At 43.0% G+C, this 25418-nt stretch overlaps 1 protein-coding gene across 1 annotated transcript in view; it reads left to right on the top strand.

Moving 5' to 3' along the window:
- The window catches only part of EBF2 (EBF transcription factor 2), a gene marked incomplete at its 5' end in the record, with an annotated part of 189551 nt that overhangs the window by 126630 nt on the left and 37503 nt on the right, over window positions 1-25418 (top strand). The window contains 3 exons of the mRNA XM_082842363.1: window positions 7942-8023; window positions 23110-23227; window positions 24708-24838. Of these exons, the coding sequence (XP_082698489.1) occupies window positions 7942-8023; window positions 23110-23227; window positions 24708-24838 (331 nt within the window). The remainder of the gene's footprint in view (window positions 1-7941; window positions 8024-23109; window positions 23228-24707; window positions 24839-25418) is intronic.

The raw sequence follows: 25418 nt of genomic DNA, 5'->3' as shown, positions 1-25418 counted from the left end.
GTGGCTGTTTACAGTCAATGCCTTGCCACTTGAGCTTGGGAGACCCTCACTTCGGAAGAAATCATGAAATGGCTTGGAAATGAAATCTGGGGCTATGGAATCAGAATTACACAGTGGGGGAAGTCGCTCCCTTCTGGTACCTAAATGAGCACAGCAGATCCCACTCAGGAGTTGGTGTTTGGTAACCAAGGGTCTATTGCCAAACTGAAATGCCACTTCCAGGAGCTTGTAATTGGAGTGAATGCTGAACAGAAAATGATTCTGTGGGGCCCACTGCCAGTTAGCGGGTGTACGAGGCTCTGAATTCTTTTGCCTGACCATAGTTTACTGGCAACCGTGATGAGGATTTTTGACCTACCATCTTTTTGTTGTTGTTGTGCTTCTCCTACAATCTGTTGTAATGGATTAATTACATGGTTTTTTTCTTTCCTTTTTTTTTTTTTTTTTTTAAAGTACCTCTCCCTAAAAATTAAGGGAAGTTCGTCAAGTGGAGTATATACCAGTACTGGAGAGATAAACAGTGCAGAGAGAACCAGGTTTGAATTTGTGGCAAGTCCCCTCTGGTATAGTTCTGTTTGGAAAATGGGCCATTTTAAAGTGTGGTGGGGGGAGAAGGGTCAATTCGGGGGAGGGGGGCGTAGCGAGTGGTGACATTACCAGGCATTTACCCAAAGACTTTGCATGGGTAACTAATCCTCACTACCGGCCTACGAGGTCATGTAACAGAGGATGACACTGAAGGTCCCTGTTGAAATATTAAGCAACAACAACAACAATAATAATAACTACAAAAGCCTTGACATCATCTGGAAATGGCTTGATAGGGACACCACCCAGTGAGGTGTCACATGGACTGAAATTATCTGCCTTCAAAGGAATTCGCTTGCTGGTCTATTTAAAAATCTCCAGTGTAGCAGACTCCCCTCCGTCCCCCGGGTAATGCTTTCAAATTTTAGCTTTGGTGACTTATTCTCAAAAAAATTTTCCAAGACTTAATTCAACTTCTTATTGTTACACTTTTGACTTCCAGCTTTTTTTCCCTCCATAGTCTTGATGGACGAATGACCTTGCATCTTCCTCATCCACTCAAGCAACGTTTTACACTCTTCTTGTAGAGACTACAGCCATGTGGGCCATGCCCTCTTGAGACCATGTGGGTTCTTGAGGTGTCTTGTTTTCCAAGTATCTGACAGACTTGCTTATCTTCCTCTGCAGAATCCAATACAGCCACAGAACTTCTAGAGAACACAGTCCCTGATAGGAATGATAGACATTGTTGTTGGTTTGCTTGTTTTGCCTTGTAACGTGAGGAGTGACCCCATTCTTATTTACAGAGAGTAAGATGTAGACAGCGACATGATCCCCTGTGTAGATCCATGAGGCACTCACTGGTCTCCTGAAAAAAAGAGCTGCTTGGCAACATGTTCCATCTTTTCCTTCAGAAGAAACTTGGCCAAGCTCCCACCTTAACAGTGTTTTCCTGAGTCAGACAAACCTGAGGTCCACTCTGGGCTCTTCCACTTACTAGCTGTTTGACTTTGGGCAAGTAATCTAACCTTTATGAGTCTTGACTATCTCCTCTGTAAAATGGAGATATTATTTCTCCTACTCTCAGAGTTGGGGCGATTAAATGAAACCATACATGGCTAATAATATGAAGTCAATGAATAGGGGCTATTTATTTATTATTATCATCATTATCATAATTAGACTTTGAGCCAAGGGGAGTTAGAGGGATTGAATGTAATCAGAAGTAAGAAAATATATTCCTTAAAAATTTTCTGTAAACTTAAATCTTTCAGATCTGAAATGGGCTTTCATTGGAATCATGCAGGTGAATAAGCTTCTGTGGTAATACAACCCTTTAGGAATGTCTGTAGAGAGGAAAGATGCTGTACTTACTCTGTTTGTGTACTTATATGTACATTTGAAGGAGTCATTTAAATAAGTGGATTGCATGGAAAATCAGCTTATAAAAATGAGTATTTGATTTAAGCTTAAGTAAACCAGTCGGTCAAAACGTTTAAATTATCTCCTCTTTCCATGGATCTTCTTGGGTCTTTGTACCAACTGCCATCGTACCAAGCAGATTGCAGGTAGCAAGCATTCTCAGGTGTCCCATTGTCACGTTTTTTTTTTAGGGGGGGGTGTAGCAAGAGCCAACTCGAAGTTTGACCTCCCACAGTCTCTTCTTTTTTGTGGACTTGAGTGAGAGTCTTCACAAGGCCTTAAGAGCTTCAGGGCCCTTTCTAACCTTGGGCTGCCACCTCAACAATCCACAGATTGATCAAGGGCACGTCATCTTCTGGCCAAGGCCGGGGCCCACTGCTGTCCTTCTTCTTATTTGGGCTGTCTGAATTTAGATTCTGTTGGTGGCTTTGGGGGGAGGAAAACGTGTTCCCTCTACTGTCAGAAGGTTCAAAGAGGATGTTACAGTTAAGACCTAGATTAAAGCTAGAACATTATCTTTGTGTTTTACACTGGTCTCAAGTGGAAACCGATCACTTAGGGGTTTTCCTACCATCTCAAGCAGAGTGAGCTGCCATGAAGGCTATTCTTAAGAGTAAGAAAATGGCCCCATGGATGTGACCATCCAACATGGCTTCTCCCTCTGCCCGTAAAGACTGTAAGCTTGAAAGAATCCTGGGAGAAGAGAGGTAACTGCCCATTTCTTTCAAATATGATTTTATGATTCAGCCCATCCCAACATTTGGTAGTTCTCACAAATGATAAGAGAGAGTGTTCTAAGAGAAAGGATTATTTTCTTTTCAGAAGTATGCACGAACAGTGGAAGGCAATTAGATTTTAATTTATTGGACTCTGGAAAAGGAGGTTTAGCAGTTAATCCAGATGAAATGTGTCTTCCTCAAAAATCAATAGACATAGACCTTTAAACACCTACATGGTTTATCAACTCTATATATGGCTCAGCCTTTAGTGATCCAACCTGCATATATGGCCGTTGTGGCAGAAGGAGAACCAGATACAGCATCCCCGTTCTTGGCCCTTGGAGAGTGTGGGGATGTTCCCATCTCCATGGTGTATAAGATGTGGCCATGTCATCACAGAAGCTGTTTCCAGGGTAGATGGAAGTAGAATTTTTTTTAAGGGAATAAGGAATGAAATTTCAAAGTGAAAGGTACTTTACATGTTATTTTGCATAGAGTAAGGCTCTGCATAACGGTAGCTGTTACTAGTGCCAAGTTCACATTCTTTTGATATACACTCCTATCTAATTTTTTTCTTGAAAGAAGACTCTGTGCCTTCCACAGTGCTTTCCAAAAGATTTTTTGTATTATAATTTTTTAGAAGGCGCTAGATCTTGGGCTTCTAATTGGAGGTCAATCGAATGGCTTCTTCCACAATTCTGGAGAAATAGTATGCTGCGTTTTGTACTAGATCATTGGCTATAATCTCGAAGTCTGGCATGAATATAAAGTAGTTACCCTTCCTGTGATTTAGAGATTCCCCACTGACCCCACCACTGGACCTGAACTCTGCACCCTACTTGTACATCTAGTTTGAGTCTCAGTTTTTATTTGGGGTGGGCTCAGGAGCCACCTAGGAGCTTTTGTGTTCTTGAACAATGCCGAGTGTTCTAATATTCCAGAGATTAGGAGGAGAAGAGATTTCTTGGGTACTAGGTAATCCTCTGGGATCTTATTCAGACCCATATTCAGGGGTCTCCAGGCTCATCTCAGAAACTGAAGAAACATTTTTCAAATAGTTTGGTTGTGTGCTCCATGAGGGCAAGATTTTGTCCATCCTGTTTGCCATTCTGCTGATCCTTTACTGCACATACTCCACACTTAATAATCGGCCAAATGAGTACATGAATGAATTCATCAGGGGGTTTCAGTGGTAAGGATTTCCTTCCACGCCAACTATCTTTGACCTCATGTTTTCCTTTTGGGATACTACAGTCCTCTCTCTCCCTCGCCAAGAAACCAGAATCCTTCATGGGTTTTTTGGGGTTGTTTTTGATTTTTTTCAGACTATGTTTTCTGAAGTTTCTTTTTAAACAGTTATATTGAGATATAGTGTACATACTATAAAGTTCACCCATTCACAGCGTATCATTCAATGGCTTTTACTATACCGAGAGAGTTGTGCAACCATGATGACAATGTAATTGGTGCAGGAAACACAGAACGCCCGGTGGAACTTGCTGCCGGAAAGACCCAGGTTCAGATCCTCGTCTCTGCCGCTGACAAGTGGTATGATCTTGGGCCAAATTTCTTAAATTCTTGGCGCCTTTGTTTTTCCTAGCTGTGAGAGGGTTCATCACTCGTACAGTTGTGAGAAATAAATGAGGCGTTGGATATCAAGCGCATAGTTCAGAGTGTGGCATGGAGCTGACCTTTGGCAAACCTTCTTTCCCGCACTCGGTGACCCCTGTACCCTTCAGCTTCTGGACCACACAGGATGGTAAGCAGGGACAGAGATGGCTCTGATCTGTGATATTCCTGAGCTACCTTCTCCTGCTGCTGAAGCACAGAGAAAGGATCCTAAGAGAGTGGTGCCTCTCGCTCAACAACCGGCCCATCAACCTCTGGGTCCCACCAGCTCTGGCCAAGGCATCAGCCAAGATGCCCCACTTTCCACCCATCAGCTGTCCTCGCTTATTCTTCGATCAGGGGGTTCGTTCTCTCTTTCAAAAGCCCCCCGCACACACCCCCACTTGGACTTCAATAAGTCACAGCCTTTTGTTTCCAGTGGTTTCTTCTTCCAATGTCACCATTTCTGGAGGGTTGTCAACTCTACACATTTTTCTTTGCAATCATAGAATAATAAGGTTGGAAGAAACCCTAGAGATAATCCAGTTAAACCTTCCTTTTAACAGTCAAAGAAACTGAGGCCTAGAGGAGCAAAGTAACTTGGTTACGTAGTTAGTTGGCAGCAGGTCAAGACGAGTACACTGTCAGCATTTAATAGATATCAGTGCAGTGAAGGACTGCCTTTGGGTCTGTTCTGTTGCCTCGCTTAACCCAGGAACCAGAGTGAAAGCTGAGGGCTTGAATTCAGATTTGGACCCCACTCTCTATTCCTCTTTCTCTAATAAAACAAGGATATACCTGGAGCCGTTAGCATTCACTCTTAAGGAATGAGATCAGAAGCCTTGTAGGGTGTACCATGCTAAGTGGTTAGAATATTTCTGGAATCAACACTGTTTGGAGAAAGTGAAAATTACAACTTCCATCCTGATGAGTCTCTGCACATTTGGGCTGAACCTTGTAATTCATTTTGGTTTCCCGTTGCTGAGTGGAGAGAGCTGACATTTTCCAGGCTTCAGAGGGATCTAGACCCAGGAGATTTATTCCCTGCAAGTTACCCTGTGGCTAATGGATGGGATGGTTAGTAGAGGGTTCTGTACCAAGCCCCTGAGCATAGAGGGTGGAGGGGCTGAAGGGGAGGAAAGTGGGAGACATCAGTAAAAGGAAGAGAAAAAAAATGGAGATGTCAGTAAGCCCCAGAATTCCTTTAAATTGATTTCTAGGTCCACATCTAAAATACGCAGGTCATAATTTCTGGTGCTAGCCATTTAGAAGTAGCTACGCCTTCTTTTAGAAAGTACTATACAATGTAAGAGAATTTTCTTTCTCTCTCCCCCTCCTCCCTCCCTCCTCCACCCCTCGCTTCCCCTTTGTGAACAGGATGTTATATCCTTAGTGTGCAGGGGGCTGGGTAGGTTCCAAACTCAGACCCCAGGCCCTCAAAAGAGTCAACACTGGGTGTTTTCTAGCCAAAGAACTGTTAAGGGTCGTAATTTAAAATGAATAAAGCCTTTCAGCGGGCCCCTTCTTCCCCTAAATCAATTTGATTTTATGTAAACATTTATCTCCTTTGCACTTTCATACCATTCATATAATAATGCCTTCATGAACATTAATGTTTTCAACAGGTACATTTTTGAGAAGGTGAGGGGGGTGGGTAGGTGAGGGGAAGTATAACACACAGAATGCTTTCTAAGGAGTCCAGTTGTGCTAAAACTTGCCCCAAACCAAGGAATTTGTGAGAAAAAGAAAATTTGGTTTTAGTAGGGGAAAAGATGTAAATCACTCATGGGGGAGGGGCGGGTGTTGGAGGGCAAAGGTGGTGTGAGGGCAGGGGTTATTGTTTGGAAAGAGACTCAAGTGAGGAAAAGGCCCGTTTTAAGTCTTTTGTGAGAGCATCTCCAGGCATTTTAAGTTGCTGTAGGTGACCCCGCTAGGAAGGCACAAGTGAAAGAATGCTTTGCCTTAAGAAAGAAAATGTTTGAATTTTGACCAATCTGTTCTTAAATACGAGCAGCTCTCCTTTCTAACGCGCTCCGGCTGCTCTGGACAGACGCCCCCCTGCACTTTGGAAAGCAGGGGCAGGCTGTGAATGTGAACACCGCATAAAGCAGCAAGGAGTGCTTCTGCCTTGTTACTCTCTGCCTGGTACCTCGGATAAAGGCCCTGGACACCTTCATGGCCCAGGAAGCAATGCTTAGCCCCCACCCCCACCCCCCAGTAAGGATGCAAAGAGAGAAGTGAAAAGCAGATGCTATAAACTTATGAAAAGAAGCATTTAGCTATTCTTTCCAGATTCACACCCAACCTTATTTATAGATAGGGGTCAGGAACACTTGGCCAAATATTTTTAGCAAATCTAGAGAAAATGCTCTGAAAGGGCAATTCCTCTTCTCTCCTCTTTCATCATTTACTGTTTATCTCCCCATCAGGTTTTCTTTTTTAAGTGCTAAATACAATTAATTGGCGTGCTCTCTAATTCTTTCGTGTGATTGTTAAAGAAATAAAAATAAACAGAAGGGCACCACGACGGCATCTCACCAACCGTTGCTTTAAAATAGAATTTTTGGAAGCATTGTTGATTTCTACTTATTTTTGTTGGTAAATCCTGGGGAAAAAATGTATATCTTTTCCTTTAAAGTTCTAATTCAAGGCGTGGATGGTAGAGTTCTGAAGGGACTTTGGGACTGCGGTAAAATTTCGTTGTCATAGTAACAGAAAGGGAAATAGGCCTTGCTCACCTGGGACTTTAACGCTGCAAAAGCTGGATTTTTTTTTTTAAGGAAAAGGACTCTGCAAGTGAAATAAATGAAAAACTTACTGTATTTCGAAACAACATTCCAAACATTAAATAGGTAAATGGCTGAAAAGACCACTTCTGCCATTTTTCTTGGTTTCTGTACTCATCTGATCAAAGAAGCCCAATTTTAAAAGTGCACAAAAAAGGTTATCTAGGAGACTATCGGCTTAAAAATATGTCTTACAAATGATAACCTCAGACCATTATTCTGTGCCTTTGTATATTTCTGGATAATCTATAGAAGGTCTGAAAGGACATTCACACTTGTTATTAATCATAAAACCCCCAGCATATACCTGCACAGACTGACTGTCTTTGGGCAGTAACATTATTTTCTGATTTTATATCCACCAGTTGAAAATATCAGGCCCCCTTTGTGTGTGAGGGTTTACGTGTGAGGTATGTGTGCGTGAAGATGTGTGTGGCCAGCGGAAAGCCACATACGTGACGAACCCTGGGATTCTGGGCTCAGTCATGCCACGTTTAACCCTCTGGAGCAAGCTAATTTTGTACAGCAGGAGTCCCTGCTGCTTGTGAAGCCTTTCTTTTCTTCTTTTCTCTCTCTCTGTCTCTGTCTCTCTTTTTTGGAGAGAGCATGCCCTAGCCACTCGGGGGCGGGTGTACAAACCAGAGCCCAGCTTGTGAGCCACTTCGCAGCCCTCAACAGTGATGGAGCCAACTTGGGACCAAAAACATCCAAATTTGCGAACTGCAGTGGGTCAGCTACGTTCCTTCACAGGCAGGGCTGGCTGAAATTCCCCAGACCTGAAATCCAATCACTTTCCAATCAAATCTAATATAATGCATATATAGTCTCTCCTAAAACATGTTTACTTATAAAGGTAACACCTTGCTTTCTCTTCACAGATTCTTTTTAAAATTTTTCCTCAAGTGCAATCAGAATTGTTTGAAAACAGCAGGAAACCCAAGGGACATGAGAAGGTTTCAGGTAAGGGGCCTGCCGTTCTTTCCTGGTAAATAAGTCATCCTGTTTTCTTTCTCCTTAGCACTCTTTTTTTCTTTTCCTTCCCCCCCCCCCCACCCCCGCTTAGAAAACATTATTCACGGATGCCGCTAACAACAAAAAAGATAACTGTAAATGACCGCCCTCTTCAGATAGTACTGAGGGTTTCTTCATTTTGTAGTGGTTAAGGCCTTCTGCCTGCATTGCCAGGGCCCCAGGGGAGGGGCACCAACCCAGGCTGGAGATTTGATTTTAAGCCCTCAGGCTGCCCTTCGCACACACAGCTGCCCACAAGCAGGAACAGCGTTCTTGATACTCGGCCACCTTGGGATTTTTCAAAGCAGCTTCTCTGTGCTTTCTGCAAGCAACAGCCTCTTCCTTTCCTTTGCCACCGATTAACTATTCAGTGGTCTCTCTCCGAGTGTCTGGGAGAGCAGCAGACCAAGCAGCCGTGGTCACTTTAAGATCTCAGCATGACAACAAGACCCACGGGACAGTAACCCAGCTGCCTGGGTTAAATCTGCCACCGGTTTCATCACCCCTGCCACTGATGTACTGGGGATACAAGCTAATAAAAACCCAGAGCGAGGCAAAGTGTGTCAGGTTGGAGATGCGAGGAAAGCAGCCCCTCTTGGCCCCCTTCCTTCATCTTTGAAGGACCCACATTTAATCCACCAAATGGCTTTCCTGCCACTCACGCCCCATTGAAATACCTCCCGCTCCTTTCCCCATAGAAAAATGGAAAACATGTTAAACAATATGATTCAGGCTTGAGATTTAAAAAAAAAAAAAAATCCTGGCAGCAACGTGAGAGATGAGAGATGGAGATTATTAGCCTCACGTTTCAGGTGGGGAAAGTGAGGTTCTGGGAGTTGAAGTAACTCGCCTCTAATCACGGGAAGGAGGTGGTGCAACCCAGAGCCAGGAGGATGTGTCGGATCCAACTCTTTCCACCGGACCCTGGGTTTGCACCGTGTGCAGCTGCTAGGTTTACGCCTTGCTGTTGCCTTTTTCTGAATTCTGAATAATTTCGGAACAGGGGCCGCACATATTCATCTTACACTGGGTCCCACAAATGACGTAGCTGCTCCTGCCTTTTGCTCAAAGAGCTTCTGTGGTTTAGCAGCAGAGTCATGAAAGAGTCAATAGGAGAGATGGGTACATGCAAGGCCAGTGAGCACGACCTTGAAAAACAAAAATTCCTGTCATGTTTTTTCACCGCATCATGGGTATCAAACTGTCTTGCTGTGACCGGGACATTTTTTTTTTGTTTGCTGTGTAGTGCTAATACGAGCCTCGCCTGAACAAGTTAAACCACAGCTCTCCATCCTGCAGACTCTTCCCCTGCTGCATGATAAGAAGACGAATAGAAATGAAATGATTTTCTTGGGGGGGGGTGGTCAAGCAGGAACATTGTGCATAGTGGAAGCTTATGGTACTCAGTGTTCCAAACAGAAACATAAATAATTTCAGTCCAAAAACAGAGTGAAATTCGAAAGAATTCCAAAGTGCCCAGATGACCAAAGCTTAGCTTTCACGTCTGGAAGAAACAAGAGGCAGGGAAAGAAGCTAGCAGCTTAGATTCTTATCCCCCCTTATTCTCTATCATCCCTTCCAAAGAGTTTTAAATTTGAGAAGACACTTCTAGGAGGCTTTAAACAGAATGCCTTGTCATTTTATTTATTTTATTTTATTTATCCCAAATTTTAGAAATGTATTCACTAAGCAGATGCACGTAATATTTCCTCTACTTCTCCGGTTATTTACTAAGTGAAATTTTTAATGTGCCTGAATTTTTTAACAGGGTTAGAATAAATATTGTTCATTTCAAAATACGAGGAATTCTCATCCTATGTGAATGTACTTGACTTTTGCAAAGATGAGGGAAAAGATTTTTCTTTTTAAGTTTGTGGATTCTAGGACTGTCTTATTTCTGGGGTAGGGCTAAAGTCAACTGGAAAAAATTTTTTTGCATTTTTTTATTGAGATAAAATTCATATATTCATCATTTAGACCATTTGAAAGTGTGTGATCCAGTGGCTTTTAGTATATTCACAGTGTTGTGCAACAATTACCATCATATCATTCCAGAACATTTCCGTCATCCCAGAAAGAAACCCCATACTTCCCAATTCCCTTTTCTGTCCACCCACTGACAACCACTAATCTACTTTCCGTCTCTACAGATATGTCTATTCTGGACATTTCCTGTAAATGGAATGATACAACATGTGGCCTTTTGTGTCTGGTTTCTTTCACTTAGCATAATGTTTTCAAGGTCCATCCATATTGTAGCATGTGTCAGTATTTTTTTTATGGCTGAATAATATTCCATTGTAAGAATATACCACATTTTGTTTATCTGTACATCAGTTGATGGACATTTGGGTTGTTTCTACTTTCTGGCTTTTATAAATCATGCTGTTATGAACATTTATGTACAAGTTATTTTGTGAACATGTTTTTGATATCTTGAGTATATACCTAAGAGTAGAATTTCTGGGTCGTATGGTAACTCCAGATTTAACTTTTTGAGGAACTGCCAAGCTATTTTCCACAGTGGCTGCACCATTTTACATTCCCATCACTAATGTGTGAAGGTCCCAATTTCTCCATATCTTTTCCACTACTTGTTATTTCCTGTTTAAAAAGAAAAAATCCTAGCCATCCCGTAAGTGTGAAGTGGTATCTCATTATGGCTTTGATTTGTCTTTCCCTAATGACTAATGATTTGAGCATCTTTTCATGTACTTTTTGGCCATTTGTGGATCTTCTCTGGAGAAATCTCTATTCAAATCTTTTGCCTATTCTCAAATTGGTTTACTTTTTTATTGTTGAGTTGTAAGAGGTCTTTATATATTCGGAATACTAGGCTCTTATCAGATAAGTGATTTGCAAATATTTTTCTCATTCTATCACTGGCTTTTCACTTTCTTCACAGTATCCTTTGATTCACAAAAGAATTGACAATTTTTATACCGTACTCAGATTCTATGACAAGTATAGCCTTCCATGAAAGATCTTTTTACATGGAGAAAGGCTTGACTATGTGCTGTAATGGTCAAGTGAAAAGTTTGGATCAAGTTCAAAGTATGAAACAAAACCAGAGATGGTAGATAATCATGAGAGTGATCTAAAGGAATGGTAGCTTAGGAATTCCTAGAATATACGTATATATCATTCAGAATGCCAAATGTGATAATTTTAAACCATATGGACAAATAACTTCGATTCTCTACTTTTGTTATATGATCAAACGTAGATTTAATCTGAAGTTTTTTTGATTTGTTTTGTTTTTGTGTGGAGATTTGATCTGAGCAGGATAAAAATACAAAATATTTCTAACCAAATCATGAATCCAGCCAAACTCTCTCTCCTCTCTCACCCCTTCGCTTTCCACTATCCCCCAAACATCGGTGGAACCTAAATTCTTTTTCCAGAAATGATCAAATGAGAACAAAACCATTATATCAAACTTATTTTCCAATCTGAACCTCTCTTTCATTCAGTTCAAGTCCTAAGTAACATGGGCATATAAAATATTTATCGAAACGCAAGGGTTTTAACCCTTTTTTGGGGGCGGGGGCGCTCAGACCCCTTTGAGAATTTGGTATGAGCTGTAGTTTTGTCCCAGTAAAAAGGTACATTTCAACAAAGGTTTGCTTAAAATTTCAGGGGTTCCGAGACCTCTTAAGACGTCTCTGAGAATTCCACGGACCCTTGATCTAAAGAGATGAAATTCATCTAACACCCAGTGGGCTCCCTCCATGTAACTTAACCCTTACGATGGGGACCCGTCCACTTAGGACTCATCCTGGTGGTCTTCCCGTTCTCTCGGCTGTAAAGACCACCTGCTCCGGGATCCACGTCCTCAGACCTCCCCCTTCTCTGGAGCTGCAGACACCCAGCTCTGCCTCCCTCCTGGGCATCTTCCCCTGGATGACTAGTGAGCACACGCTCACAGCAGAACTCAGTGCTTCCTCTCTGATCTGTACCTTCCTCCTAAGTATCTGTAAAATCCACCTCTCTCTCCTGAAAAACCGCGATAGGCCCTTGCCTCTCCTCCTTCCTTGTCTAACGCATCCTCAGCACGGCTGCCTAAGTGATCTTTTAGAACATGTCCCTCCTCTGCTTCAAGTAGGTTATAAATATCTCCTGTCCATGGACAAAAGCTCAGATTTTAGAAGGCATGGCTGAGAAGTAGCTTCGTACCAGGCAGGGCTTCTGCCATGCGCCCCTCCTGACGCTTCCATACATTCCCCCACCCACCAGGCACACCTCACTGATTTCTAGTCCACGGAATATCGCCTGGAACCTTCTCACATGTTCGCCCCTCTGCCTGGGAACCCTTCACTCCTCACTAGTCTGTGACTTCTGCTCATGCTTCAAGCCTACACCTGAGTGTCACCTCTTTAGTGAGGCATTTTCTGGCAGACCTATTGGCCAACATACTTCTCTACAGACTTCTACTCTGCCATGGATCACATTGTCTTCCAATTATTATTTGTCTAATAGCCTGTGTGCTACTTGAGGATAATCTGTATGTTTTATTTATTTTTGTATTTCTCCCAATGCCAGTCACTCTGTGGAGCTCAAAAAATTCATTATTAAATGAATTTAATGAATTTATTTATTTATTTATGGCTGCGTGGGTCTTCGTTGCTGCGTGCGGGCTTTCTCTAGTCGCGGCGAGCGGGGGCTACTCTTTGTTGCGGTGCGCGGGCTTCCCATCGCGGTGGCTTCTCTTGTTGCCGAGCACGGGCTCTAGGTGCGCGGGCTTCAGTAGTTGTGGCGCATGGGCTCAGTAGTTGTGGCTCGCGGGCTCTAGAGCGCATGCTCAGTAGTTGTGGCTCGCGGGCTTAGTTGCTCCGTGGCATGTGGGATCTTCCCAGACCAGGGCTCCAACCCATGTCCCCTGCATTGGCAGGTGGATTCTTAACCACTGTGCCACCAGGGAAGCCCTATTAAATGAATTTTTAAGAGAAAGAAAGGAAAACGATAGGAAGGAAGGAAGAAAGCGAGGGAGGGAGGGAGAAAGGGAGGGAGAAAGGGAGGAAGGAAAATAAGAAAAGGGCCCCCAAAGTATCTGAATTCATGGACCATTAAGGCAGAAAATCACTTCTGCCCTCCTTGAAATGGAACAATTAGTTGAAACACGCAGATTAACAGCGCGGTGAAGGAAAGGAAAAGAAATTTATGTATAGTTTAAGCTGACAGGCCTGTTAAGACATAACGTACCCCGTTCTTCATTTCTCTGCATCGTGGGTGGAGAGCAGAGAGTTGGAAAATCCAGGAGAAAATCAAGCCACTTTCTTGGAAGAGTCAGGCATGTTGTCATTACCCACATTCAAATCCTGAAACACAGCAGAAGTTGACAACAATCAGGGCTTTTGTTGCCAGTTCACTCTCATAGACAGGCTGGCTGGGTCTGCTCCAAGTCAGAGTGAAAACACAGATGCCCTCATTCATTGATTCATTCACCCACCAATACTATCGAGGAAATTCTGTGAGCCAAGCACTATCCTAGGTGCTGCAGATATATCAGCAAGCAAAACCGAGAACATTCCTCACCCTTGTGGGACTTACATCCTAGCGGGGAGACAAGGAAAGTGAGATAAATGAGTGATTTACGTAGCTTAGCTCTGCTTCTCTGAGGTCTTCAAGTGAACTGACTGGAAGCACAGGGGCCCTAGTGCCAGTTGTCCTTGTATTGCCTGCTGGGACTCAGCGGTGTGGCCAAGTCCAGATGGTATGGGAGCCCAGTGCTACCTGCCATCGTAATAATAGCAAGTGTGGATGCTCTTCCCGATAGCTTTCAGAGTTTTCCACAGCATCAGCTATAATAGGACACGTGTCAGCAGATCACGTACTTGAGACTGGGAAGCTTAGAGGCCTTACCAATTCCCCCACCCCGCCCTGCCTCAAAAGGACTCTGTTTTAAACAGACCCGACCACTGTAGAAGACTGCAGTATTTCCCATCCCGTGGGCGGCACCAACTGCTACATTACTCTTTCTGGAGTTGGTAGCAGGTGCCTTGAATCTCCAACCCTGGAATCATTTTAAATGAATTCCTTCATTCTAACGTGTAGCTTTCTTGTTATTGGGCTAAAGATTCTTCCTAGCATTTGCTGAACTTTTCTGAGTGACTCTCGGGTGTCTCAAGTTCACCCCTAATGATTCCCTTTTTAGATGAGGTCCACCAAAGCCATCATTTGGTTATATAGCTATGTCAGGGAGAGAATAGAGATACAGCAACAGTTCTTGCCATCCTTTGCTTCAAAAGATAAGAATTCAAGAGGTGTGGAGGGGTGCATACATTCTTTCAGGTGAAAGAAAAGTCATTTCCAGGGTCAGGTTGGGAGAGACATCAGTGCTGAATTGATTCCTGTTTGATTCTAGGGATCTGTGTACAACCCCAGGAGGGGCCTGCTAGAAGGGCTTTCTGAGGGGGTCCCGGAGGAGGTGAGGGAGGGGTTGGTGCTTTGTAAGGACACGCCTAGCAGGTCTCGCAGACCTCTGAGGAAGAAAGCAGACATGCACGGTGGTGGGAAGACACCAAGATCTCCTCCATCAGAATGGAGAAACGAAGTGAGGCGTGTGAGGACGGACTGACGTCATCAGGGTAGTTGGATAATGTGGGAGGCCTACAGCCTGTTACTGCAACATGCTGGATGCAACCGCTGCACAAAAACAACGGAGAAGTTCACGTGGCCGGCAGGGCCCCTAGTCCACACAGCTGGGTGGCGGCCATTCGTCTATTTGACTAAACGATGTGAGAGCAAAGGGCAGGGCTGCTCATGCCTTGGAACACGGCCAGGCTCCATCCAACAAACCCGTATGACTTCTTAAACCCCAGCTCTTATATAAAACGTTTGAATGGCATCACCATCTATTTTCCTTAAATAAAAAAAAAATGGTGACTATTTCTCTCACACCCGTGAAGAGGGAAACGAGAGCTTAAATTAACTCCAAATGGTAAAGATTTAATACAGTTCCAGCTGCCCGCAGGTTTCTTCAGTTCAAGTCTCTCAGTTCAAGAGCCACCCCAGGTGCTCTGTGATCTCACCCACTGTGTGAAGGTTGCCGGGCTCCTGAGTCCCACTTTTAAAGCACAGAATGAAAAGCACTTGACTCATGGCTTCTCTGATCCACAGGTGGGTCCATTATCTGCTGATAGCACAAACCAGCCAGTCCAAGTTAAGAAATAGTAATTACCTACTTGGAGTCAGAAGAAAACCTCTGAAGGTCTGAGGGTCTTTTGCCCAGTCTAATGCTTTAAGCTTGGGAAAAGCTTTCTGTGGGTAACTTCAAGCTCTTGCCTGTTGGACAGTATACCCTTCTGCCCACCCCCATCACCCCCTACTTTCGGCATCTCACATGGGGACAAGAATCGGGGTTTAAGAATTTTGACCAACTCACACAGGAACTGTGTTTGGAATTATTTGTGGGAGAAGAGGAGAAACACAAAAGCAGGTAGTTGCCTATATAACCCTTGGGAAAGGATATGTCAGGTTTCAGTTAGGTGGAAGCAAACCCTAAATGCTCCAACATTTTAAGAGACTCCAATTTGGGCACTAAAACCTACCCTTGAACATTTTCCAGGACCATCAGATGCAGAACTTCCTGGAAGGCAAAGCTTTCTTAGTTTCACAATAACAGTGCATAGATTCTTAAGCTGCTTATGGGGCCTACGTGCTCCTGGGTTTTGATGCATGACAGGGGATTCACGAGGTCCCTAGGGACAGAGTTTGGTGGAAGAGAATGGCCCAGCCAGATCAAGAACGGCATCGAATGTGTTAAGGCTCCGCGGTGAGCCTCAAAATGTTTGCTAGTGAAATACTGCCCTGGGCCGCAACCATCCCTCTTGGCATACGTTTCAGATGGGACAAGCATTGCCCTCAATGGAATAAAACGATGTAGGGTAGATATAGCAAGCATCACTGGCCTTTGAGATGAAGAGAAATTTGGTTGTAAAGCAGGTTAATGACCTTTGGGCTTCCTGATGACCTAAAAGGCAGGATAAAAAAATTGCCTCTTGATTTCTGTACATATTCAACTAGTTTTTGAAAAACAAGCCCTAAAAGGTGTCCAGCCTAAGCCAAACTTGCCAAAATATGCCAGCAGACATGCCCTTTGGCATACGGCTCCACTTACGCCAGTTAGAATTTGTATTTTATTGCCAGAATAATCATTTTGGTACCCTTGAGTTGTGTAAGAAAAGTTTTTCAACTCTTCAAGGCCCTATCTCAAATCTCATTTCCTTGATGAAGCTGTTTGTTACTGCCTTCAGTTCGGGTTAATTTTCTTACCTTTGGACTCCTAGAGGAGACAGTGGCCACATAATTCAGCCCTCAATCGTGTATTACCACATAGTAATATTTCCTGATTATGTGTAGTGTTTGTTCTGCTTTATCAGTTGCATGGTAAACACCTTGATGTAGGGACAGTGTTTTCTGTAGGCTTCCATTGCCTGTGGCACGGTGCCTGGAAGATCACAAAATAACTCTGACTCACTGAAACACAGCGCTGTCTGGTGACTTACAAATGTATCTTCTCGGGACTTATGTCATTAATGCCACAGCCCCCTCCCTTGCTGTGAGCAACTCCAGAACGCCCCACATCTGTCTCAGCAGCAATCAACTTTGCGTTCTCTCGTTTGCTACTTGATACTCAAGTGAACAGAAAATGTAACCTTGGGGAATATGAAACACCAGCAATTGCTAAGAATGCTGGGAATTCCTTAAAAAAAAAAAAAAGGATGACAAAATCCATACTTACGGGGTAGGTAGGTGTTTAAAGGTAATTTTGGAGACTCTGAAGTCTAGTAACAAAGAAAAATCCGGGCGTTCAATCTGGCTTGAAAATGTAATGTGTGCCAAGAATGAAGAGGTAGGGAGAAACGATTTGCAGTAGCCAATTTGCTTGTTCTTTGCCTGGGTTGAATTACGGAGGCTTAGGCTAATTGTTTCATCAGATTCCCCTTGTCGAATGTGAGAACTCGCCAGTGTTGAAAAACATCAATGGAGTATTTCTTCTCACGATATGGACTCCAAACCTGATTGCCCACCACAACCAGAAGTCTGTCTTGATTTGCTCTGTCCCTTTAGTGGTCTCTGTGTTTCTTTCCTCCTTCCACAGGTGGAAAATAAAATCCCACATAATAGTTACGCTTTGGGAAAGCTGAAATAACATATATAGCAACTGAACAGTTATAAGGGAAAAGCACATCATGAATTTAATTCCATTTCCAGATGTAAAATGTCATAAAGAATTGTTTTCCATACTTGGCCAAATAACAGGAATTTTCGAGGCCATTTCATTTAGCTTGGTGTACGCGTGTTTGTAAGTAGGTATCGGAGTCTTCCACGTCGAGCGGGCTGTAAATGCTACCTATTGTAAATTTACTGAGATTAAACTACCAAACGCCCCATCTTCGGTTAGAAGGTACATGATCCTCATTGAAATGGAGGGGGAATGTGTCTGACTGATGGTAGAATTGGGTGTGTTTTCAAAGCAACAGCGCTGATCCGTACAGGGAGGTTTCCAACCAACGTGATTATCCTCTAGCAAGTACAGACACTGGGACTCGCCTGTTTCAAAGAGCAGATGATTTAGTCATTCCACACCCTTTGCGTTCTGACTTCTCTTTTCCTTTTACCCTCCTGTATGAGGCTTAGGGTCTTTGTAGGAACACCTGGGTATGAGCTGAGAAAGCCTGGCTGGCAGTAGTATCCAAGCTGGTCATTCCTCTGATTCAACTAAGTCATACAGCTAGAGCTTTGAGAAGGATGGATTTTGTTTTTTTTTAAGTGTGATGTTGCAAAGAGCCATAGACATTGTGGAGAGAGGCGTAAAAATAACCCAGTGGTGGGAATAAATCAGGGTGGTAGAAGTCGTCCTGCCACAGGCTGTCATTCTGATGCCAAAGAAACAGCTCCTCTATTGGAAAATTAGTTGTACGGGCAGATTAACGGATGTGTCCACCGAAAGGGTAACTCCCACTGTGGCCTTTTATAGGCAGGAAAGAGCTCTTTACAACTCAGCTCCTGCTTTGTATAAATTATTAGAGTGGGGGACATGGGAGTGCTTTTGGGTAATGAGAAGGAAAGTATAATTTGAGGAAGTCAATCCGTTTTCTTGAGTACTTTGAGTAGACTGCTCACACAGTTGTAGCTTTTGTTCTTAAAACTTTCTTGTAGTTTTCGAGGGGAGATACAAACATTTTACTCACGTTTCTACTTCTGTATCATCAGCTAAAACTGCCGTTTAATTGGATGATTCAAAAGGGAACCTACGCTGTCACGCACCAATCGGTCTGCGTTTATTGATCTGGCCTCACCAAAAATTAGAGATCACGCTAAACAAAATGAGGAACGGCAAAACGTGAAAAACTACTTTCGCTTAAAAAAATGCAAGCAATTTCAACAGATCTTACTTCTCCTTTCTTGACACCTTGAATGAAAGCTACCGTGTCATAAGTGATATTTGCGTGAATATGATTGGTTGTTGCTTTTGCGTTGAGTTGAAGCGTACCAGTTGAGGAGAGCTCTAGTCTACAATGGCTTAGTTTTCAGATCCGCAGACCCTCCTACTGGAGCTTTGAGCTGAAATACAGATACACCAACTTCGAGAAACAAATGAAAGCTGTCAGCAGTGTCAACGGCAAAAGCTGGGGGTCCGTCCCACACAAATTATGGACATCTGTATTCCTAACTGGCATCCTTTCGGGCTATGCCAGCAGAGCGGCAGTGCCAAGAGAATCGGACAGCTGTATAAAAGACTAGGTATCAGGTTTAGGTGATAGGAGACACTGATGAGACAGAGAAGTCCTTTTGGATGGGATACTCTGCATATGTTTATTATAATACTCGAGATTTTTAGTTTCAGGTACCTCAAACTAAAATACTGATGGTATTTTGTCAACACTAAATTCGCTACTTCTAAAACAGATCAGTTTCTGATCTTAGGAGAACAAGCGGTATTGATGAGTCTGTGATCAGAAGATCGTTGGCAAAGATGCCTACAAATAGTTAACAAGGTAATGGTAAGAAATGTTGACCTTGATTTGTTTAGCTAAGATGTAAAGATTTTTGAAGGTCAAAGGTGTCCTTGTGTAGTGTTTTGGAGTCTAACTGTGTCTGACCCTCTAACATTAAGCTGCTGTGGCCTGCAGTTTTGAAGAGTGAAGCAAACCAGGGGGAAAGAGAGAAGGGGGAGAGAACAGGAAATGGAGTGAGGTGTTTCAGGAAGTTGTCAGGGGCTGACTGATTGATTCCAGATGGAAAAGGTCAGCCTTCGTGACCCAGGAAATACTCACTGGGGGAAAGAAGTTGGCTTGTGGAAGGGGAAGGCCTGGGAGGGAGACGATGCTGGAATGCACAGTCTACTTCCTTCAGTCTTCAAACATTCAGAAACTTTAACTTCTCTGAATAGAATAATATCAGTGTTGTCATCGTTCATCATAAAACAGTGAAGGAACTTAAATTCGAAGCTTTGAATGTACCAAATGTATCTTCACCTCCATAATGTAGTTCACTCTTCCAGAAGGAGAGTGAGTGTATGGAAAAGTCAATATTTGTGTGTGTCTCCATGTATAAGAAAAACAGCCATTCCTAAAAAAAAGAACAACCACCAAACATGTCTGGTTTCACGTGGTGGAGTTTCAAATCCTTTACATTTTATAAATTCAGTTAAATTGGCAGGCTCTCTTAGATCCCTCAAAGTCTAAGATATTTGGAATATTAAAAACGGGAACTTGCCTCATATCTATATATATACAGGCACACGCACATACATTTGGACATAATTTAAAATCTTGTAATAAATTTTGCAGACACTGAAATAATTCAGGTTAATTCCCTTGCTGTCATGAGAGGCCAGCGCTAGCCAGCAAGAGATTAAAATTTATTTCCATTGTTAATAGAAAATAATGAAGTGCATCTGAACCATCAGGGTATGTCATTCGGGAAATGTTCTCTTTGGAACCAAGTCTCACTCCACCCAAATGGAGAATGATGAAATCAGCTGGCTCAAGAAAGCCCCATATTTTGTGGCAGGAATGCACAAGGAGCGTTCAAGTACAGTATAACAAGGAGCTTGTGGAATGAATTAACGTGGTCTCGGGGAGAACGCTCTTCACATCCACATAATCTTCACACAGGTTGAGGTTCCCCTCCTTGCGCCTAGCACAGCTCGTTAGCAGTTAAAGCCTGAAGCACCCTCTCGTTTTTGGTTTTTTCCAGGGATGACAGCTATGTCTTTTTTTTTTTTTTTAACTTGTGTGTTGAAGGACGGGAACAGTGTTCCTGATCAAGGGAACAGCAAGTATTAAGCTGAGGAATGGATGTGGTATTTTATGCATATAAACTAAGGCATACTCTTTCTTTGGTCTTACCTGAATAATGTGATGAAATCAGCATCCTTCCAGTTACAAAGCCAAAGACTAAGAGCGATTTTGGAGCCTACCTTCTTTGCCACCCCTGCATCTTAACAGCTACGTCTTTGAAAATCCATTCACGCACACAATTTATAAAAGTGATCCGATTCCTCTTTTTTTTACTCTGCTTTGTCCTATTATTTTCTGCGGGTAAGCAGAAACAGAGGTGATTGCTTTCAGCCTTCGTGTCCATCTTAACCCCAGGACTAGGAGACTCAGCCCCTCTCTCCCTTTGACTGTGATTCCATCCTGTGCTCTGCTGAGAGGCCCTGATAAGAGCTTGTGCCTCGTGCCCTTGCAGGGAGTGATGGATGTCTCTGTCTTACGGTTGCCACCGCAGGATAGGAACTTTCTGGAAGGCCTTTCCCCAGACTCTTACCATGTTAACATGGACACAATTGAAAACAGACCTGGAGCTAGACAGGCTGCATCCCTGACTTGTGAGCAATTACACTGATATAATTTTCTGAATGACAACGGAGTTTCCTTTAAGTTCATTCTGGTGTCACAGCGAGGCAGGGGCACCGAATTGGTAGTGCCTTCACAAGTGAGGAGCTGAAGTGTGGGAGAGACACTAGCCAACCAGGAACACATTGTTCTGTGGGCTTAGGATCTCCAGGGCCTGACATAATAATACCCAATACATACCAGGAGCTCAGTGAATGCTTTTGAGTTGATAACTACAGCCATTTATGTCCATGTAAAAATTCCTGTATGCCACTGTTATGCCATGGTACCAGGCTAGGTGAAATACTTTGTGGACTCATGATTTTAGGGGTTCTCCCAAACCCTTATTATATTACAATATATATAAAAATTCTTTTTAGAGATATCATCTGAAATGCTATTTAAGGTTAAAAAAATTCAGGAGAGTGTTGCCTTGGCAAGGGGTAGAGGGTAGGGTGGACTGAAAAGGGGCACCAGATAACTTTCTGGGGAGATAGAAATGTTCTGTATTGTGATATGGTGTGGACTACCTAGTTGTATCCGTTTGTCAAAATTGTGCAGCTAAGATTTGTACATTTCAATGCGTGTAAATTTCACTCTAACAAAAGGGGGTTCATTATATTTATTTTGTTTACTTGAAATAATTCATAGTAAAAAAAACTTTAAGTGCTGTCGAGTGAATCTTCTCTCATGTTAAGAGGTAAGGCAGGCTCAAGGTTTGTCCCCACTTTGTTTAATAAGTAAGGAAGGGATGGCAGAAAAATTCCAAGTAGAGTATCAATGAATGTAATTTGGGAGTGGACAGGAAGAGCCATTTTTAGACACAGCTCTTCATTATGTATCTATTCAATGCCTTTCCTCGGGTCTATACATATACATGAATATGTATGTAACAAGTTCCTTTCTCAAAAAAAAAAAAAGCCATGTGTAACTAACAAGTAGACTGGCATCTAGGATGACTCACCTTTCTGGGTCAGTAAGTAGGTGGTGGCTATGCCCAAGTCAGTGCGTTTCTGCTGTGCTTTCCCACGGTTCCACCTGATGGCCACCTCTTTGAACTTCTCCTGCACCCTGATCTGCAGCACACACATAGAAGCCAATCTGACCTCATTCTGTGTGCCGCTTGTTTTGCTTGTTTGCCATGTTTCTCCAACCTGAAAGTAAGCTCTTTGAGGGTAGGGACTGTGCCTTGTAACTTTTGTGGTTACCGAGCCCCTGAGTCCCCCTTGCTGAAGCCTCCCCTCCAGAGCTTAGACTATGGGAGGGGCTCAATGAGTACGATCCTCTGTCCTATCGACTGGCCAAACAAGGCAGGGGCGAGGCAACTAGGATGGGAACTCATCCATAAATGCTTTACATTTATTTTCTCATTTTATCCTTATTTTATCTCATTCAGTCCTCAAGATAGGCATTGTTGTGTATGTTTTACAGATAAGAAAAGTGGACATCCGAAAAGGTTAAGTATAATTCGTCAAAGGTTCTAAGTTAGGAAGTAGCAGGCATGGAATTTGAGTTCCGTTTTGTTGGACTTTACATCATGCCCTTCCACTACTCCACACCCATCTCTTCCCTTTCGTCTGGTTAGATGCTAAATGTCCTACATTTTCAACACTGAATTCCGAAACCTTACCTTCTCACCCAAGGTCTGAGCATCTCCGCCGCTGCTCTCCAGCATGGGGGACACCAGGTACATCAGGACATCAGGCAGCATGTCCATACCCCAGCGTTACTTTGGCACACGTCAGATGTTCAAGAACCCATTCCCGAGAAATGAGAAATGACCTCCCAGCTGGTGTTGCCGTCTTAGCTTCCTGACCACACACAATCTGCTCCTTGACTGCAGCCCGAAGGGTCACCTGGGAATGATCGTCCAAGCTCTTTGATAGAGATGAGGTTCCTAGAACCAGCCAGTCAGATTGCCATCTTCCACACTTCATCACCTGGGCATAGTTGGAGCACAAATACGTGACAGCACATGGGCGAAAGGCGGCCTCTTTTTCCATGACGCTCTGCTATTGTTATAGGAAAAGGCTAACCCGTTGAGATGCCAGGAGCATGGCTCACCCCAAAGTTCTGGTCCGTCTCTTGTTAGCCATACGGAAGTCTGGCAAAAGAGTTTTGCAACTTTTACGACTTTCTGAGAGATTAACTAAACACCCCCCCCCCCTTTATCCTTTAAATCTGCAGGTCGTGTTGTCAACAACGGTGAACGTGGATGGACACGTGCTGGCTGTTTCCGACAACATGTTTGTTCATAACAACTCAAAGCACGGGCGGAGAGCGAGAAGGCTGGACCCATCGGAAGGTAGGGCTCTCTGCTGTCCAGGCTGAGCCTAGCAGACAAATGATGTTCTCCACAAATTTCCTTGTTTGAGTTTCAAATTGATGTCTCTGAGTAGGAGTGGAGAAAGCACACAAGACCATGTGGATTTAAAAATGAAGCTGTAAACAGTGACTTCTGCCTGCTTTCATGTAAGCCCCACACATCTCCCAGCCAATGTCCAGGCCCCCGTGCCTCACCGACTCTTTCATTCAGTTCAGTGGGGTTTTCTTTTTCCTTTTTTTTTCTTTTTTTGCTAGAGGGGCATTTCAGGCAAATGTAGGCCTATGACATCTTAGTTAAACAGGAACATTACCGTGCCAGACGTGTATGAATAAGTGTCAGATGTGCCCTTAAACAGATTGTGGGCAAAACAAAACAATGTGCAGAATGAAACTGACACTAATTGATTTTTGTTTGCTTGGACAAGAAGAAATCATGGTCTGCTCTGGGTAGTTTTCCAAGTGCGTTCAAGTAATTAGAAATACTGGTAACTGTTAAACTTCAAGTTGTCCAAGAAAATAAAGTATATCGAGGAAGATAACTGACAAACCTAAGTAAATCCCACCTACATTCTTTTTTCCCCACTCCTCAACTCATTAGTGTACAACTCAACTCTTGTAATATAGAATGGATGGCTAAATGGGGCTCCTATTTTAGTGTGATGTCTTGCTGTATACTGCCCACCAGACCCCACCCCATCTTGGCCCTTAAAATGTGTCTTGTATCGTTTCAAACAGGAATTAATGAACTGAAAGAAAATGATTGAATCACTAAAGAATTTGGAGTGGTGTTAATTCTCCCACAGTGGGCACTGAAAGGGGAGAAGAAAATCCCAGGGTTCAGAACTAGGAACCCATCCAGTTTCTTTTGACTGATTGGATGTGATTGACTAGCTGTTCAAAGGGGGTTCATGTTTTTTGGAGTCCTGCCAAAGTTCTCCTCCACCTTTGACCCTGTCAACTTTGGAAGTGGAGTGATGGATTGACTTTAGTTATGGCCTGAAAACCGTATTGGGTTCCTGTTGGGATGTAAAGTCCAGAGGCCTTGAACATATGGAAGAAGGAGGGAAAGTCCTTCCTACAAAGTTAGGAAAGTGATTAGAAATTTTGCTTTCTCCTTCTCTCTCTAGCACATTAACAGACCTTGTAGATCTTAACATCTCGGGACAGAGGAGGTGGGGAGAGAAAAGGGATTTACCCATTTGTAGTGTGATCAACTTATAAAAATACGGTGAAAACAACAGAGTTTTAAAAGCACCTTTTGCACAATTAGCCATTTTCATATGTAGTGGTCAACTCATTAGGCTTTAATGACTGGTGAAAACCAACAACCAGTTAGGGAATGATGGCAAGTCAGCAAAGCTCAACTTGAACTTCTGAGATGACCAAGAGCACCCAGCCCCCAAACTCCAAACTTCAACCACCAAAGGGCAAACCTGATTCCTTCTTTCCTATCTTCTTAGCTACTCCATGCATCAAAGCCATTAGCCCGAGTGAAGGCTGGACCACCGGAGGAGCCATGGTCATCATCATTGGGGACAACTTCTTTGATGGCCTCCAAGTGGTGTTTGGGACTATGCTAGTATGGAGTGAGGTAGGCAAAGGCAACTCGCTTCCCTGATTTTCTTTGCCCCAAAGATTGTTTTGATCTGGGGAAACTAGTAATTCTGCAATGCCAGCAACATGAACACACACTATTGAGTACCTATTATAAGTGGGGCACCAGGATTAAAAGACATGAAGCCACAATTTACTGCAGGCATGGATCCCTTAAAAAGATAAGGGATTTACTGCATTTACTGCAGTACTGTTTATAATTGTGAAAAATTAGAAACTGGCTAGATACCGGCTAATAGGAGAATGGTTCAATGATGAAGTGTCATCATTTATTTAAAACTTTTATTTGAAATATTTTTAATGATACAGGAAAAGGGAACACATGCTATAATGCTAAGCGAAAGAAAACCAGGACAACAGTATCTATGGATGTAAGATCTAATTATATAACACACAACCATAGAAAAGTACTGGAAACATGCCAAAGATTAATAACGGTTGTCTCTGGGTTATGCAATGTTAACATTTTTCTCTTTATTTTTCTGTAATTTCCAATTTTTCTACTGTGATAATGAGAAAAACAGCAAAACAGGTTACAAAAAGATATGTAACAGTGC

Source organism: Leucopleurus acutus (genome assembly GCF_964270905.1).
Source record: "Leucopleurus acutus genome assembly, chromosome: 7".
Classification (NCBI taxonomy): domain Eukaryota; kingdom Metazoa; phylum Chordata; class Mammalia; order Artiodactyla; family Delphinidae; genus Leucopleurus; species Leucopleurus acutus.
The sequence above is the reverse complement of the archived record's forward strand: the minus strand, read 5'-3'. Positions and strand labels throughout refer to the sequence as shown.